Genomic DNA, 17623 nt, shown 5'->3' with positions numbered 1-17623 from the left:
CAAAAAAGTAACAACGACTGCCACCACAATTGACAAGTATTTAGTGGGTTTTTTTCCTTTGGGGGTAGTAAAATAATTTTCATGCATTATGTAATAGCTCCTATGACTTATATAGCTTATCTAGCTTCAAACACTTTCACATTTTTAAAATCACAGATCCATCACATATATTCATTTGTTTTTTTTCTTTCATGCATATTACTGTTGCCTCCTCAACAAGACTTCTGACTTCTTGAAGACAGCGATTATGCCCTATTAATCTCAATCTTACATAGCGTTTTACTTATATGGTACCTTTACAAACATGATCTCATGATCTCCTTAGCACGCTGTGAGACAGATATTGTTATTCTCACTTTATGGATGAGGATACTGGCCTAGAGAAATGATGTGATCTATCTACGGTCACAGAGCTAGTAAAGGGGAGGCAGTATCATAGAGTAGTAGAAGGAGTACTGAATTTGGAATGAGAAGATCTAGGTTTGAATCAACTCTGTCATTGCTAAGTTATGTGACCCTAGGCAAGTCACTTTCATGTCTCTAGGCCTCAAATGCCTCATTTTATAAAATGAGGAAGTTGAATTTGATGACCACGATGAAAGTCCTTTGACCCAGTTTCCTTATAGTGTCAAATTAAGCTAATAAAACTTCCCTTGTCTCCTTCATGGGATTGTTGGGAATGAGAAATGGGATAAGAGCTCTAGAAACTATAAATGGCTGTGAAAATGTAAAATATTCTTAGGATCTGTGGAAAAAGGTAGACAGGGAGTCATAATGGAATGGGTAGAGAGTATAGAGAACTTTGCTTCTTTTCCCACTTGTGGCCAACTTGAAATGATCTGGGTGAAGAGGAGATGGAGTGACTAAATCATTCTCACTGGTTTTGGGTGTGTGGCTTTTTCTTTCTGAGAATTAAAAAGAAAGCCAAACCCCAAACCCCAACAAACAATGAAGTGGCAGATTTCCACCCTATGCTTCTTCCCTTTCCCGAAGCTCCCACACTGCTTGCCAGTCAGTGGGAAAGCTATGATGGCTTGGGCTCCTTAACTCCACTAGTCACTCCCTTCTGGCATGAGGTCATGTGTTAATGCAGACTTGCACAGAAGTTGGAGGAGTAGTGGTGGTGGTCCTGGGAACACGAAGATTTGCTCATTGGCTAAAGAATCCTTTCACTCATAGTGGTCAAGATGGACAAGAGAATCAGAGCTGTGTGGCTCTTCCTTCCTTATTCTGCAGATTATCCCTCCTCCAAGGGGTCATCATGGCCAGTTACCCTGGGTTCTTGAAGACTATGAAGAGAGGGTGAGCTTTAACAGATTCTACCAAGTTGGGAAGGATTTAAGGAGAGTTCCTTCCAGTGATGGATAGTATGTCTGTTGTCTGAGGACCAGCATTGTTAAGTGTGGAGAGGCTTGTCATCAGATTGGCTCCAGGGTAGTCAATATTTTGGCCATAGCAACTCTAGAAACAACATCTAGCTGAGTCATAGAAGGGTTGTAATAGATATTGGTAGGATGAAATTACAAATACCTAAAGTACTGAAGCATTTTGTAAAATATTGCAGCATTTTGTACAAGGGAACTTTTGTATTTCTTTGGTATTCACAAAATATTAGAAGATCGAAAGATCTTTAACACATGGGGTTGATCCTCTATGGAGGATTGACAGAAGGCTATGGACATAAATTGCACAGGATGAGATGTCATGGGCTGAAGCAAGGAAAATTCAGTGGTAACCAAGGAAAACCATTGAAAGGATTGTTAACAGAACCCCTCCAGATTTCTTGGTCAAATAAAACATTCTTCAGTAAAAAAAAGAAATACTCCAGAGTTGGAAGGAACTGCAGAAACCATCTGGCCCAATTCACATCTCATTATTAAATCATAGAGAGCATGGCCTCTCTGGTCTCTTTCCATGTTAGATGATAGGATTGTAGGTGGGATTTGAAGTCAGGTTTTTCTGACTCCAAGTTCTGTACTCTATCTACTGCTTCTACAATTCTATGAATCTTTAGGAAACTGAGAGGTAAAAGGGACCTTAGAGGGCATCGAGTCCAACTTCCTAATTTTAGACATGATAAAACTGAAGCCTAAATAGGTTATGGGAGTTGTCCAAGGTCATACATCTAGTAAATATATGAGATGGCATTTGAATGCAGGACTTCCTGACTCCAAGTTCTGTCTTCTATACACTATTTCATGCATCTCTATGATCCTTTAGGAGACTTAGAGCTGGAAGAGACAGGGGGCAAGGAGAAGAGAATAGTCATTTATATAGTCTCTACTATATGCCAGGCACTGTGCTAAGTACTTTTTGCAATTATTATCTCATTTGACCTTCACAAAAACCCTGGGATGTAGGTATTGTTATTATCCCTATTTTATAGTTGAGGAAAGTAAAGCAAACAGAGGGTGAGTGACTTGCCCAGGGTCACACAGCTAGTGTCTAAGGCTGGATTTGAAATCAGGTCTTTCCGACCTAAGGTCAAGTGCTATAGTGACTATGCCCCCAGCTATCTGCAGGACAGGCCTCAGGTGGTGAAACTAAATGCCCAGGTCACATAGTTAAGTAGCGAAGTGAGAAATGGAACCAAACTCTTCTCAACTCTAATCTAGCACTTTTAATGGGATTTCCCTTCAGCAACATCTCAGACAACTATTCATCCAGCCACATCATGAAAGTCTCTTATCATAGGGAAGCTCCTACCACCTTAATTTTACAGAACAGGAAACTCAAGCCAAGACAGGTCAAATGACTTGCCCAAAGTCACAAAGCTAGTCAGTGTTCCCATGCGTGTTTAGGGACTGCATAAGCCTCAGCATCAGTTGGAATCCTATGTCTTGAATCCCCCTCTTATTTCCATAGGATCCACCTCACTCTGTTCTGCCAAAATCATCATTCCCAACACTTGTCACCTTCTCAACTTTCAGCTGGGCCCCACTTCCTGTCCTGATTACAGAGATGCCTCATCTGATCCCAGATGAAACAACAGAAACTGTGTGTGTTGCTAAGCTGTGTCTGAAATTCTGGAAGAGACTGCCAGGGGTGGGTCTGTGTGGCAGCAGCTGCTGGAATTAGGCTGTCCTGGGTGAGCCTGACCCTGTACTGGGCCAAAGCTTCCTTTGCGTCGGTGCTCATGAAAGGGAAGGAATGTAACCTTGGATGAGTCACTTCATTTTCTCTGGGTCTTTGTTTACTTATCTGAAATACGAGGGATGTGGAACAGAGAACCTTTAGTATTCCTTTTAGATCTAACATTTTATATTACAGGGCTCCTTTCTAACCCTAACATTCTATGTTACATGGTTCCATTCTAGCACTGACATTCTATATTCAAGTTTTGAACATTCCATGTTCCTTCCAGGAACATTTGATATTCTAAGGTGTTTTTTTCTATTTTGAATGTTCTACCATTCTGAGAGTAAAGGGAAATAGTCTTAAAATCCAAGTTCAAGTTCAAGAACTTGGGCTTAACCCAAGGTTAGTTTGGAGGCAACAGACATTTAATTCTTTTCAAAATCATTGTAACTTAACAGAAAAGGAAATAGAATATTTAAACAAACCTATCTTAGAAAAAGAAATTGAACAAGCCATAAATGATTTCCCTAAAAAAAACCCAAAACAATCCAGGACCAGATGGACTTATAGGTTAATTCTACCAAACATTTAAAAAGCAATTCATTCCAATATTATACAAAATGTTTGGAAAAATAGGTAAAAAGGAGTCTTACCAAATTCCTTCTATGACACAAATATAGTTTTGATACCTAAGACAGGGAGAGCAAAAACAAAAAAAAAACTACAAACCAATTTCCCTAATGCTTATTGATGCAAAAATTTTAAATAAAACACTAGCAAGGAGATTGCAGCAATACACCACAAAGACCATATGCTATGATCAGGTTGGATTTATACTAGAAATGCAAAGTTGGTTCACTATTGTGAAAACTATAAATATAATCAACTATATCAATAACAAAACAAGAAAAATATAATTTATATATAATTATATCAATAGATGTAGAAATAGCTTTTGGACAAACTGCAGCACCCATTCCCGTTAAAAACACTAGAAAGCATAGGAGTAAATGGAGCTTTTCTTAAAAAGATAAGTAGCATCTACCTAGAACCAAGAGCAAACATTATCTGTAATAGGGATAAACAAGAAGCCTTCCCTATGAGATCAGAGGTGAAGCAAGGATGTCCATTATCACCACTATTCTTCAATATTTTACTAGAAATGCTAGGCATAGCAATAAGACAAGAAAAAGAAATGGAAAGAATAAGCACAGGCATTGAGGAAACAAAACTATATTTTTGGTGGATGGCATGATGGTATACTTCAAGAACCCTCAAGAACCAACTGAAAAACTAGTCGAAACAATGAATACTTTAGCAAAGTGGTAGGATATAAAATAAACCCACACAAATAATCAGCATTTTTATGTATTACTAACAAAAACCAGGAGGAAGAGGTAGAAAGAGAAATTCCATTTAAAATAACTGAAGACAGTATAAAATACTCAGGTGTTTACCTGTCAAGAACCTTATAAAATAATTACGAAGCAACTTTCACACAAATGAAGATAGATCTAAACAACTGGGGAAATATCAATTGCTTCTGGGTAGGCTGAGGCAATATAATAAAAATGATAATGCTACCTAAAATTAATTTTATTATCCAGTGGCATACCAACAAACTACCAAACAACTGTTATACAGAACTAGAAAAATAATTTTAAATATTCACCTGAAGGAACAAAAGGTCAAGATTATCAAAGGAATCACTGAAAAAAAAGTAAAGGAAGATAGTTTGGCAGTACTAGAAACTATATTACTAAGCAGTAATCATCAAAATAATCTGATATTGGATAAGAAATAGAATGGTTGATCAATGGACTAGATTAGGCATACAATATACAGAAATAAATGACAACAATAACTTAGTGTTTGATAAACCCAAAGATACAAGCTACCAGAGCAAGAACTCACCATTTGACAAATTGCTGGGAAAATTGGAAAGTAGTCTGGAAGAAACTAAGCACAGACCAACATCTCATGCCATATATACCAAGATAAGATCAAAATGAGTACATTATCTAGACACAAAGGGTAATAACATAAATTGAGGAAGCATGGAAAAAATTACTTGTCAGAGATATGGATAAGAGTTCATGACCAATTAAGAGATAAAGAGGATCATGGGAGGTAAAATGGATAGTTCTGATTAAGTTAAAATAAAAAATTTTGCACAAACAAAACCAAATGCAGCCACAATGAAAAGGAAAGCAGGAAACTGGGGAAATTTTTTTATGCCAAGTTTCTCTGAAAAAGGTCTCCTTTCAAAATATATAGGGAATGGAGCCAAGCTTATTTTAAAAAAAGTCATTTCCCAATTGATGAAGGTTTAAAGTGTATAAACAGGCAATTTTCAGAGGAAGAAACCAAAGCTATTAATAGTCATCTAAAAATACTCTAAATCACTAATAATTACAGAAATGTCACTTAAAACAACTCTGAGGTATCACCTCATGTACATCAGATTGACTAACGTGACATAAAAGGAAAATGACAAATGCTGCAAGGCATGTGAAAAATAGGGACACTTACGCACTGTGTTTGAATTGTGAACTGGTCCAACCATTCTGGAGAATAATTTGGAACTATGCCCAAAGGACCATAAAACGACACATCCCCTTTAACCCAGCAATACCACTTCTAGGTCTGTACCCCAAAGAGATAAAAGAAAAAGGACCCACATGTACCAAAATGTTCATAGCAGTTATTTTGTGATAACAATGAACTGGAAATTGAGGACGTGCTGTTGTGCTATAAGAAATGACAAAGTAGGTGGTTTCAGAAAGATTCCCTCCTGGCCTGATTTAGTTCTTTTTTTTTGCCTCGTTAAAGGGGCCATCCCCTGACTACTTCTTAAACATTCACTGAATGGGCGTTACCTCACCCTAAATGAGTACCTGAATAGGCCTTGACCTAAAGGGGCCAAGGGTTCCCATTGTATCCTGGGCCATCTCCAGTCATCCTGAAGAATATCTGGTCATTGGATTCAGATGGCTCTGGAGGAGAAGTGAGGCTGGTGACCTGAACAGCCCTCCTTCACTCAAAACAAAGTCAATTGCAAGTCATGCCATTATTTCTCTCTGATGGCATGGTCTTCTTTGGCAATGAAGGATGGACACAACAAGACTTAAATGAACTGTTGCAAAGTAAAGTGAGCAGCAACAGTAGAACCTTGGACACAGTAACAGCAACATTGTAACAATAGTCGACTGGGAATGATTTAGCCACTCTCATCAACAAAATGATCCATGGCAACTTCAAAGGACTCATGATGAAAAATTCCATTCACTTCCAGAGAGAAAACTGACACACTTTGAGGGCAGATTGAAGCATATTTTCTTTATTTTTCTTGCTTTTTCTTTCTTTTGCAATCTGGCTAATGTGGAAATATGTTTTGCATGACTATATGTATAATGGCTATTATATTTCTTGTCTTCTTAACGGATGGGGAAAGGGCCAGAGGGAAAGAGTTCAGAATTAGAAATAAAAACCTTAAAAAAAAAAATCAAAACCAAAATCATTGTGTAAAGAGAAGCTAAAATGTATAATTTCTAAAGGAATGGGGCGATGGTTTGCCTGTAAGTGTCAAAGCAAGGAAAGAACAGCCAACTTAGATCAAGCAGGAGAGTGACTTGCTTTGCTGCTCATGTGTTCTAGAGTAGATAGTGTGACCTATGGAGGGTAAGATTCCTCATCTGTAAAATGGGAATTGTGACATGTTGAGATTTGTTAGACAATGGTCTGAATATTTCTAATGCACTCATCAGGCAATGTTGTATATCATAGTTACCTGTGTTTGGGTGTTTTCCCTCTGCTGGATTCGAAGTTCCACGAAGGGTAAGGATTGTGCTTTAATCTATACTTTACACATTCCCTCATTGTCTATGTCTCTACAGTTCTCTTCACATATACAAGAAATATTTGTTGAGTACATAAATGAAGGAATGAATGAATGAATGGGTAACTTGCTACTGTCTAACCAGAGAATTTAGCTAATTATTAAGTTAGCCTATACCCATAGCTTAGCAGACATAATGCAGTTTAGCTCTGGGTAAAATTAAACAAAAGGCAGCTAGTGTCGGAAATGGTGTGTGGGGGAGGGAAATCAAACCTTACAAAGAAGGACAAGGACATGGCTTTTCTTCAGCAGCGCTGGGCTTGTCTTACTGGGTTACTATCTGCCAAGCAAACAGGACTAATGGGTTTCATATTTCATTCCTTCCATCTCCCCAGTCTGCTTGATGACCAGTGGCAACTTTTCTATCTGGCTTTAAAGTTCAGCTGTGAGCAGCATAACGTTTAAAGGGCTAGAGCTTTAGGGAGGATGACAGCACAGACACAGCACAGTATTCTGAAAAAGGGAAAAGGTATGCCAGAAAGTGTGTTAGTCCGGGAGCTAGAATACCTAGACTACTACATATGCTATGTGGTACATGCATACATAGCCATATGCTATATGCATCACATGACTGTAAGCAAGTTAATCCATTTCTCTAAGACTCAATTTCCTCAACTGTAAAATGAAGGGATAAGACTAGAGGTATTCCAAAACTCCCTTCCAACTGTAACTTTATTTAGTTATAACAATAAAAGTTTTCATTTATATAGTACAACAAGGTCAATACATAGACAAATTAGAGGAGCATGCAAGGAATTACCTTTCAAATTTATAGATGGGTGAAGAGTTCATGACAAAACAAGGGATATAGAAAATCACAAGGGTTAAAAATAATAATTATAACTAACACTTCCATAGCACTTGTGTGCTACATGCTTTACAATTATTATCTTATTTGATCATTATAACAACTTTGGGATGTAGATGTTATCCCCATTTTACAGATGAGGGATACAGACAGAGGTTAACTGACTTGCCCTCTGTTAGACAACTAGTAAGTGTCTGAGGTTTGATTTGAAATCAGGTCTTCCTCCTCTCTGAGATCATGTGGTAGGTAACTGCTGCCAGGACCAACACTCTATCCACTGTACCATCTAACTACCTCCAAATAAGTAGATAAAATGGACAATTATGATTACATAAAATGTAAAAATTTTTGCACAAACAAAAGAGATGAAGTTTGGTTGGGGTGTATTATTACTACTATTGATAATAACAACAAAAGCCTACTTACCTCTACCTTAGAAACCCTGGTTTTCTTCAAAACTTGAGAAACACCTTCTCCATGAAATCTGTCCTGATCCTCTTATCTTCTAGTGCCCTCCCTTCAAAATTTCCATATTAATATACACATTGTCTCCCCCAGTAGACTGGAAATTTCTTGAGGACTACTTCATCTTTTCCCCCAGGGCTTAGTATAGTGCTTAGCATATAATTTCCATTTAAGAAATTCCTATTTGATTGATCAAAAAGACTTTATTATTGTAAAAGAAGATAGAGTCTAATGATGTGTTTTCTTGCTGGAATTTTTATTGGCAGAGGTAGGAATAATATGGAAGACTTCCAGTGAAAGAGAGCTCACTAGGGTGCCCCTGGGGTAACCCATTCTACTTCAGGGCAGGTTTGTTTAATTGTTAGGAAGTTTTTTTTCCCTTTTATCAAGTCAAAATCTGCCTCTCTTCAGGGCGCCCCTGTGCTATTTGCCCTACATCTCAACATTTTTTTTTCTTCCTCCCCCTCTAGGAAATTGGTTCATTTGGTTGGTGCTTCTGCCTCTCTCAGGAGAGCCACTGTTCAGGCCTGGTGACCTGGAGACTGCATATATGGGCAGTCTCAGGAATGTATTCAGTGTCTCTATGTCATTGCCTGGTAAATCTAAACTGGCCCTGTGAACTATGGGGAGAATTACCTGGGCTCTAGCCCATTTTCTAGAGACCTGTACTTGACACGGAACTAGTACCTCCTGCTCATCTTTAATCACCACCCTCCTGTACTCAGAGTCAAAGGGACTAAGGCATCCATGATGCTTTGCAAGTCCAGGTTGTTTTCCTTTAAAGGTGATTTGTCCCCAGAGGATTTGTTAAGTGAGGAATCTACTATGACCTCAGCTTTATTCCTGGTTCAGTTAGATCCCCGACTCACCCTGGATGTCATCATTGAACATGCAGTACTTGTTACGATATTTATGGAGCAGGCGGAAGGCATTGGCGTTAGCAAAATCTTCAAACTGGATGAGGCAGTTTATTCCAAACCTGTGGGCAGAGGAAGAAATGAGAGCATGTGGCATCCTCTCTATGACAGACTCTCTAAGGTCTCACCTGGAATTAGTCTAGTTAGAATTACACTAGGGTATGCAGGAATGTGAGATGCAGGCTATATAATGTTTACTGGAGAGAGGCAAAAAAGTAATGTCATATAGTGGACAACGGATTTGGAGGCAGAAGCCCTGGGTGTGAATCTTGTTATATTTTGTTACATGAAAGTCCTTGGACAAATCCTTCTCTGGGACTTCATTTCCTCATCTATAAAATGGAGAGGGAGTTGGACTAGATCCACATGTGACCTTGAGGCCACAGGTTCTCCACCCCTGGATAGTCCCTTTCAGTCCAAATCCTATGATCCTATGATACTGAACACCTTGGCCATTTGATTGGCTGGTTGGTTGGTTAGAATTTTGAAGACTAGTTTTAGTTTATCCTGGAAGATGGAAGAAGAGAAACCTAGAATGGGAACTTCTTTGCTCTGGGCAGTCATTAGAATCTCTCAGCACTGCTTCAGTACCTGGAAGGGCTCTAGAGATGAACATCTCCATGGGCTAGGACTATCCCTGAGGGAAATACAGATAGCTCCTCTTCCTTGTTGTTCAATTGTTTCAGTCATATCTGACTCCATGATCCCATTTGCCTCATTTGGGGTTTTTTTGGCAGATACTGGTGTGGTTTGTGATTTCCTTTTCAAGCTCATTTTATAGGTGAGGAAACTGAGGCAAACTGGGTTAAGTAACTTGCCCAGGGCCACACAGCTAATAAGTGTCTTGAGTCTACATTTGAACTCAGGTCTCCCTGATTCCAGGCCTAGTGCTTTATCCACTGTGCTACTTAACTGCCCAGTCCCTCTGTAGATCGAATTCCCTCTACAATATCTCTGGCAAGGGAACATCCAACCTACACTTGAAAACCTTCAGTCAGAGGGAACCCACTGGTCTCTCAGACAGACCATTCAATTTTTGTATATGTCAAATTGTTGGGAAGTTTTTTCTTATACTGTGTAAAAAAATCTGTTTCCCTGTGGATTCCACTTATGCTTCCTTGTTATGTCCTCCCAAAACAGGCAAAAAAAAAAAAAAAAAGGCCAATCTCTCTTCAACATGCCAGTTTCAAACACTTAAAGACAACATCTTATCTTCACTCTAGGCTAAACATCTCTAGCTCCTTCCTTCCTCCTCTGGACTAATAATCTATCACAGACGTCTGAAGCAGCATCAGGGGCAGGCTTATAAGTGGGCTGTTTCCTTACATGTTGCCATCACCTCAAACTATCTACCCTCCCCACCTCACCCCATCTCCATTCCCCCTTAACTTGGACAATGCCTGACATCCTCTTTTAAGAGATTCATTCCTTTACATTAACACATAATTAGTGAAGACACCAGTTGACAATTAATACGCTTCTGTCATCCATTCACACCTTGGTGGGATCTGCACTTCACTGCTCTTTATCTGGTACTTCTCAGCTCAAAAATGTAACCTCTCCTTGAGAGAAGAGAGGGAAGTTCAGGGCTGGGGGCACTGCTCCCAAGGGCTGATATTCTTGGAGTCTCTAGTAGGGGGACTTAGCTACATTCAACTACATGGGCAGCATGAGGGCCCTGGGCACCCGAGAGGAGAGAATACTGTTATAAAGAGAGGGGTGCGAAAAGGACTAGGAAGAAGACATCCACTACTGACTTGGCCTACAATTTAAATCAAGAATTCTCTTTCCTTAATAACATCATTGTGCAACATCATTGTGTAGGTACGTATTTGAAAATAACTAAATTATCTTTAATGCTCTCAACTTATAAATAACTTCATCAAATCACAGAATGTCAGGGCTAAAAGAGACATTCAGATCATTGAGTCAAAACACTTTATTTTGTTGGCAGGTAAATCGAAAGCCACAGAGGGAAGTGAATGATCCAAGGTCATACACACAGCAAGTTAGCTACAAAGGTGAGATCATCACCCAGGTTTTCTGACTTTCAGTCTGCTCTCACTGTTTCTGCTCCACGAGAAAACCGAACCACAGAATTCTAAGGCTAAATTCAGTGATATGGTAGCAAATATTTAACAACTGGATCTCCAGAGGAAAAAAGTACAAATGACAGACCTTTAAGTTTAATCTGTTTTATTAACATTGTCTCCATCACTTTCTCAAGTCTGGACACTCAAGAAAACAACAAATCAAACACTGATTTGTTACATTTGCTGGTTTCTGAGGCATAAATGCTTACTCTGAAAATTTAACAGTCATTTATCATGAACTAGTGAGCTGGCTGGAAGAGAATGTAGAGATAATTTAATTCTATTAAGGAAGAGTGCCTTTGCCTACATTTGTGCAAATCTGATCGAAAGCAATGTAAACTGAAAAGGAAGGGGAGAGGAGAAATTTGTTGATTTCCATCCACCAAGCTAAATACTGTAGAGAATAACTATAATGTTGGAGGAAGAATAGCTGATGAGACACCCTGAAGTTGATAGGAGAAGAAACCCTCTAAAGGAGGCAGCAATGAAACCCTTTGCCTCTGATGCACAAATCTACTGGAGGTGGACAATCGTGGAGGTTTCCTAAAAACCTGAAAAAATGGTGTGATTCTGTGAAATAACTTGCCCAATGTTACAGTGCTACTCAGAGGCCCCTGCAGGGCCCAGGGCTCTACACAAAAGAACTAAAATGATATGCCTTCCTAGAAGAGTAGAGATTTGCCAAGGCGTGAACGGGATGTGAATTTCAAGTATTTGGGAGGAAAATAAAATGTTTTCTGGGGTTAGTGACATTTCCCTCCCCCCATTCCTACAGAAGGCGTCCTGGGCACAAACCCTTGATTTTCTTCTTTTCACTGATACAAGGCTGAATACTGAAAAGGTCAGAGCACAGAGCAGCATGACACCTACAGGCTCTCAAACACACACAGTTAGTTGACCTTTAGACAGCTCCATTCTCCAGTGCCAAGAGCTAATTTTTCTGCTGTATTCACTCCACAGGGCACTATTTCTCTTTGTTGTACTTTTAAGAACCATGGAAAATACAGCGAAGCTCACTGCAGACAAAGACACCTAATCTACTTTCTGGGCACCAGAAGACCCCAATAATAACAGCAGTAGAAGAAGTAATTAGCCAGCATTCAAAGAGTACTTAAGGTTTGTAGAAAACTAACTGCCAACTAGAGCCCCTTTCTCTAGGGTATAAAAAGGGCATCACTTAAGCTCAAGACATTACCTAGTGATGACACTGGTTCTCTTTGAAAACAAAGGAGGTGCAACAGTATAACAGTAATCCCATGGTGTCCACCCTTCACTAAAGTAATCTATCAGTATTTGTTTATCCCCATTTGAAGAAAGGGAAAATCAATTTCCGAGAGGTTCACAGATCATAGATTTAGAGCTGGAAGAGAACTTATAAGTCGTTTAGTCCAGACCCTTAGTTACAGATGAGGAAACTGAGACCCACTGGGGTTTACTAATTTGTCCAAGATCACATGGTAGATGTAAGAGCCAAGATTTGAACCTGAGTGATCTTGGGCAAGTCACTTAATGTCTTTGGGGCTTAGCTCCCTTATCTGTAAAACATCAGAGTGGGGCTAAATCTCCTCTAAGGGCCCCTTTGCAACTCTACCTCAGTGACTGCCTTGAATTTTGGTCCTCCCCTGGCACTGAACACACTAAATGAAGCATTCTTTCCATGGTACTGCTCACTGCCTTTTGTTGTTAGAAATACCCCCTTTCTGAGATCATGTGGTAGGTAACTGCTGCCAATATATACATATATATGTATGTATGTGTATATAGACACATATATTTACCACAATGCAGAAATTAGAAAGGTAAAAACTTAGGTTTTACTATTATGGTCAAGTACAAATTCAGGCATCAGAAAAAACAATTCTTTTACACATTACAATCTTGTGCATCCTTCTTAGGCATAAAAGTTAAAGAGAAAATAGATTCATAATCCTACACTGCTTAAAAGTTGAACAAATTTAATTAAACAAAGTCTTGATCTCATACATGGTCAGGTAGGTGGCAGGTAGCAGGTGGATAGAGTACTGGGCCTGGAGTCAGGAAGACTCATCTTTTTGAGTTCAAATCTGGCCTCAGACACTTACTAGCTGTGTGACCCTGGGCAAGTCACTTAACACTGTTTGTCTCAATTTCCTCATCTGTAAAATGAGCTGGAGAAGGAAATGGCATACCACTCCAGTATCTTTGCCAAGGAAACCCCAAATGGATTTACAAAGAGGGGATGCAAGTGAGAAATGACTGGACCACAACTACTGCTACCTCATACATTGCCTAAGGAAGCAACTTTGTCAAACAAACTCTATAGGTAAACTAGGTCAGGTTACAGATTAAACTACATTTAGAGGATTCACAAATACGCTGATTTAGGAAAATTTACATGTTGTCAAGGAGTCAGTGATAGTTACGAGTCTTCCTTTGACTTCTTAATGAGGAATGTTTAAGGCTCCAAGTAAATTTTGTCATCTTATGGGACAGATTTCCGTCAACGGATACAGATTTATAGTTAACCAAAATTTGCAGGAGGAATGGCTCTGAGTCCTCAATAATCAAAGAAAATAAAAAAAAAATTCCCCTAACAGTATAAATAAGACTTCAGAGCGGAATGTTAAAATTATTCAAGGGAAAAAGCTCTTTGTACAATACTCCAGGAGCATCCATTAGAAGCAAATAAAAATAAAATGGTTTCACCACAACTTGTAATCAATAACTGTAACAACCTATGTAGACAAAGCACTTTAGGTATATGATCCCAGGGGATCCTTATAACCCTATGAAATAGCTGAAGAAAGTATTACTACCATTTTACAGTTGAGGTAAGGCTCTGGGAGTTAAGTGATTTAGGGGGGTCACCTGGGTAGTAATTAGTCAATTAAGTTTCTTTTTTATAACAGACTACTGTGCTAGATGCTGAAGGAAGATACAAAACCAAAATGAAGCCTTGCCAACAATGAATGATCTTACTTTCTACTGGGGGAGAAAACATATACCTAAATAAGTATGTGCAAAATATGTGAATGTAAAGTGCTACCTCCTACATATGAGAGCAGTTGGGTAATGACAGGGACAGAAAATGGACTTTGGGAGCAGAAAATAAACTGTTTTTTAAAGACTGCTAACTTGCCAAGGATGTAAGCTACAACTCCTTTTGCATATAAACAATTCTGATTGCAAAAGGGAGAAGAAAAAGTTTTGTTTATGAAAAGCTAATAAAATTCAGTTATGAAGAAACATAGCTTTTGTATAAATGTGAGATGGGACAGATTGTGATGGAGAACTGAGTAGAGAACTCAGAGGACCCGTTAGGGGTTCAGGACAGTGTGGTGCCTCAGCTTATTTGCATGTGACTATTTTAGAGCTTGAGAGGTTAAAATCAGAAAATGATAAATCAAGTAATTTGGGGAGGGGAGGAGAGACTATTGCCTTGTTCAAAGGGCAGCATTATGCAGCTTTATACCATGAATACCTTACACAAGCTAACATTTTTCCTTGGAAGTGGTTGTGGGGAGCACTAGCAAGTAAGGAGGAAGGGAAATTTAAAAAAAGGACTGATGTAAGTTACAGAGCCTAGATTTAAACGTAGGTCTTCCTATTTCAAGTCTAGTATCTTTTCTACTACCCACTCTGACTCTCATGCATCAAATACTTCTATGAAAATCTAAATGGGAATACTTTGTTAGTTCTGTTGCAATTTTCCTTTTAAGCAATCTATAATTTAGAGTTTCTCCTAGGTCAGGCTGGGCTTCCCCCAATGCATCCAACTTAAGAAGGTTTAATTATCCTTGGTATACCCAACCTTGGATTTGGGAAATCTGACCTTAATTCATTATTAATCAAGTCAATTCAATTCAAGGCTTTATTTACTAAGTGTGTACTATGTAGAAGATGTAATGACAAGTATGGTACAGTTCCTTCCCTCAAGAAAATTACATTATACTGATGGATATAATGTGTACAGAGACAACTAAATATAAGATCATTTGAATAAGAGAACACTAACATCATTTATAATATGAGCTGCATCTCAAAGGAAAAAAAGGAACCTCAGAGATGGTTGTGGAAAGCAAGCATATTCCATGCATGATGAGGTGTGGCTTCTGCAAACCCACGGAGTCAGGAGATAGACTGCCAAGTTGGTGGGACAGATAAAAGGCTAGTTTGGATAAAAAGCAGAGCTTTTGGAGGAGGATGCATTATTGATAAATATTTGAGCACTGATATTCAGCATTTCATATTCCTGACTAAAGTAGCCAAGCTGACAGGAAGAGGAAAGAGCCAACTAGCTTTTAGGACATGCAGGCAGAGCACATCACATTTGCAATTTATGTGAGACCTTACATGAAATAATGCTATAGCTTTTCTGAAAATCTTAGGCTTCTATTTACTCAGGGCATCTCTGAAGTCTTCTAAGTCTTGAGTATTTCATCTCCAATAAGAAATGTATGTGTATGTGTGACAACAATACGGCAGAGTAGAAAAATTTACTATGGTCAAGAGACCAATGAATTGGAAAGGATGTCAGAAGTCTGGTCAGGGCAAATTTCAGAAAATTCTGGAAAGACTTGTATGAACTGATGCAAAGTGAAATGAGCAGAACCAGGAAAACTTTGTACACAGCATCAGCAACACTGTGTAATGATCAACTATGAATGCCTCAGCTTTTCTCAGCAACATAATGATCCAGGACAAGTGCAAAGGAAAGGAAAATGCTATCCACATCCAGATGATGAACTCTGAATGCAGATTGAAGCATTTTTTCACTTACCTTATTCTTTCTCATTGTTTTTAAAAAAATTGTTTCTTCTTTCACAACTGTGACTAATAAGGAAGTATTTTTTTTTAATCATGATAACACATGTATAAACTATATCAAACTGCCTATCATTGTCAGAAATGGGGAGAAGGAGGGAGAAACTTCAGAACTCAAAATCTTGTAAAAATGAATGATAAAAATTTTCTTTACACATAACTGGGGAAAAATACTATTAAAAAATGTCTGGTCAGTACATGAACAATAATCTCCTTTAGAGCCTATCTGACAAATGCCCATCCGACGTTTGTCTGAAGCCCTCCAGTGATACAAGACTCACTATCTCCCCAGGCAACCCGTTCCATTTTTGAACAGCTATAACTGTAGGAAAGTTTTTCTCATTATAAACATGTATATTCAAGCAAAAAGAAAGTCATGCATTAGCCATTCCCCCTATACAAAATGAAACAAAATAACTTCAATTTGCACTCTGAATCCATCTCCTCTCTATCTGGAGGTAGATGACATGTTTCATCATGAATCTTCTGGAACTGTGCTTGGCTACATTGTATTAATTAGCTCCTAAATCTTTCAAAGTTGTTGGACTTTTAAAATTTTTTTTTAAATTTTTCATTTTTAACACAGTTCATATCATATAACACAATTCCAATTGGTCAGGTGATATTTCTTTTAAAACATTTACAATATAGACCACAAATGGATTTTTTCTTTTAACATTAATCAACTGAGACACAAATAATAACGATGTATGCTAACTTCATAAGCCCTTGACCTAATTGTCTCCATGCTGTTACTAAGAATTAAAGGACCCTAATTTATTGTTGTTGGTCTAAAGTCCTAAGTCTAATAGCTTAGTTTTAGACTTGACCTTGGATGTTCCCCTACCAATAATCTATAATTTAATAGATCTGGTATTAAGCTTACAAATCTTTTGACTATAGGAAATTGCCACCAAGAGTAGGGACATTGCAGGGAAACAATATCTCCTCAACTTCATGTTAGTTCCAGGCAGGAGTAGATTGTCAACTTGCATTCAGTGAGGCTTAGAGTCTGCCAGGTGTCAGTGGAGAAACTGAGTCAGGAGAATCCTACCTCAGCCCAGGCTGAACAGCTGCTCTCCCATCCTTCCCATGAGATCACCTTTTTCAGTTCATAACAGCATCTCACAGGCTTTACTGGCATCATGGATTGGAAGCTCAAACCACCTTTGTTGCTATCCATACCTGAGTTAGACTCAGAAGAACAGTCACTTAATAGTCCCATAGCATCTTAAAATAGCAAGTTCCAATAACCAGGTTTCAGATATGACTACAATTTCACATTGGCTAAGGAACATCTTTTGAGGCAAGTCTTCAGTGGCTTACATGCCTTTCTATACATATTCTAGTTCCTGATTAAATAGCAATCATAAAATCAAATTTACCATTGAAACCTTAACTTTTCCATCAATGCCAAATTTTACTCAAAGTTACCTGCCTCTAAGAGACTTACACTAAAATTCTTTTCCCCACACTAAAGATGTCTCTGATTTAGTCTCAGTAATTAATTCAGTCAATTGTTTTAATACTAATGCTTTTATATCACTTTGTAACATGTCCA

General features: G+C 38.4%; 1 protein-coding gene across 2 annotated transcripts in view; it reads right to left on the bottom strand.

Annotated features, from left to right (window-relative positions):
* Positions 1-17623, bottom strand: part of ME3 (malic enzyme 3) — a 326185-nt gene that overhangs the window by 25354 nt on the left and 283208 nt on the right. For both annotated transcript variants that reach the window (XM_072610619.1, XM_072610620.1), the window contains one exon: positions 9119-9228. In XM_072610619.1, the coding sequence (XP_072466720.1) occupies positions 9119-9228 (110 nt within the window). The remainder of the gene's footprint in view (positions 1-9118; positions 9229-17623) is intronic.

Source organism: Notamacropus eugenii, chromosome 5 (genome assembly GCF_028372415.1).
Source record: "Notamacropus eugenii isolate mMacEug1 chromosome 5, mMacEug1.pri_v2, whole genome shotgun sequence".
NCBI classification, from domain to species: Eukaryota; Metazoa; Chordata; class Mammalia; order Diprotodontia; family Macropodidae; genus Notamacropus; species Notamacropus eugenii.
The sequence above is the reverse complement of the archived record's forward strand: the minus strand, read 5'-3'. Positions and strand labels throughout refer to the sequence as shown.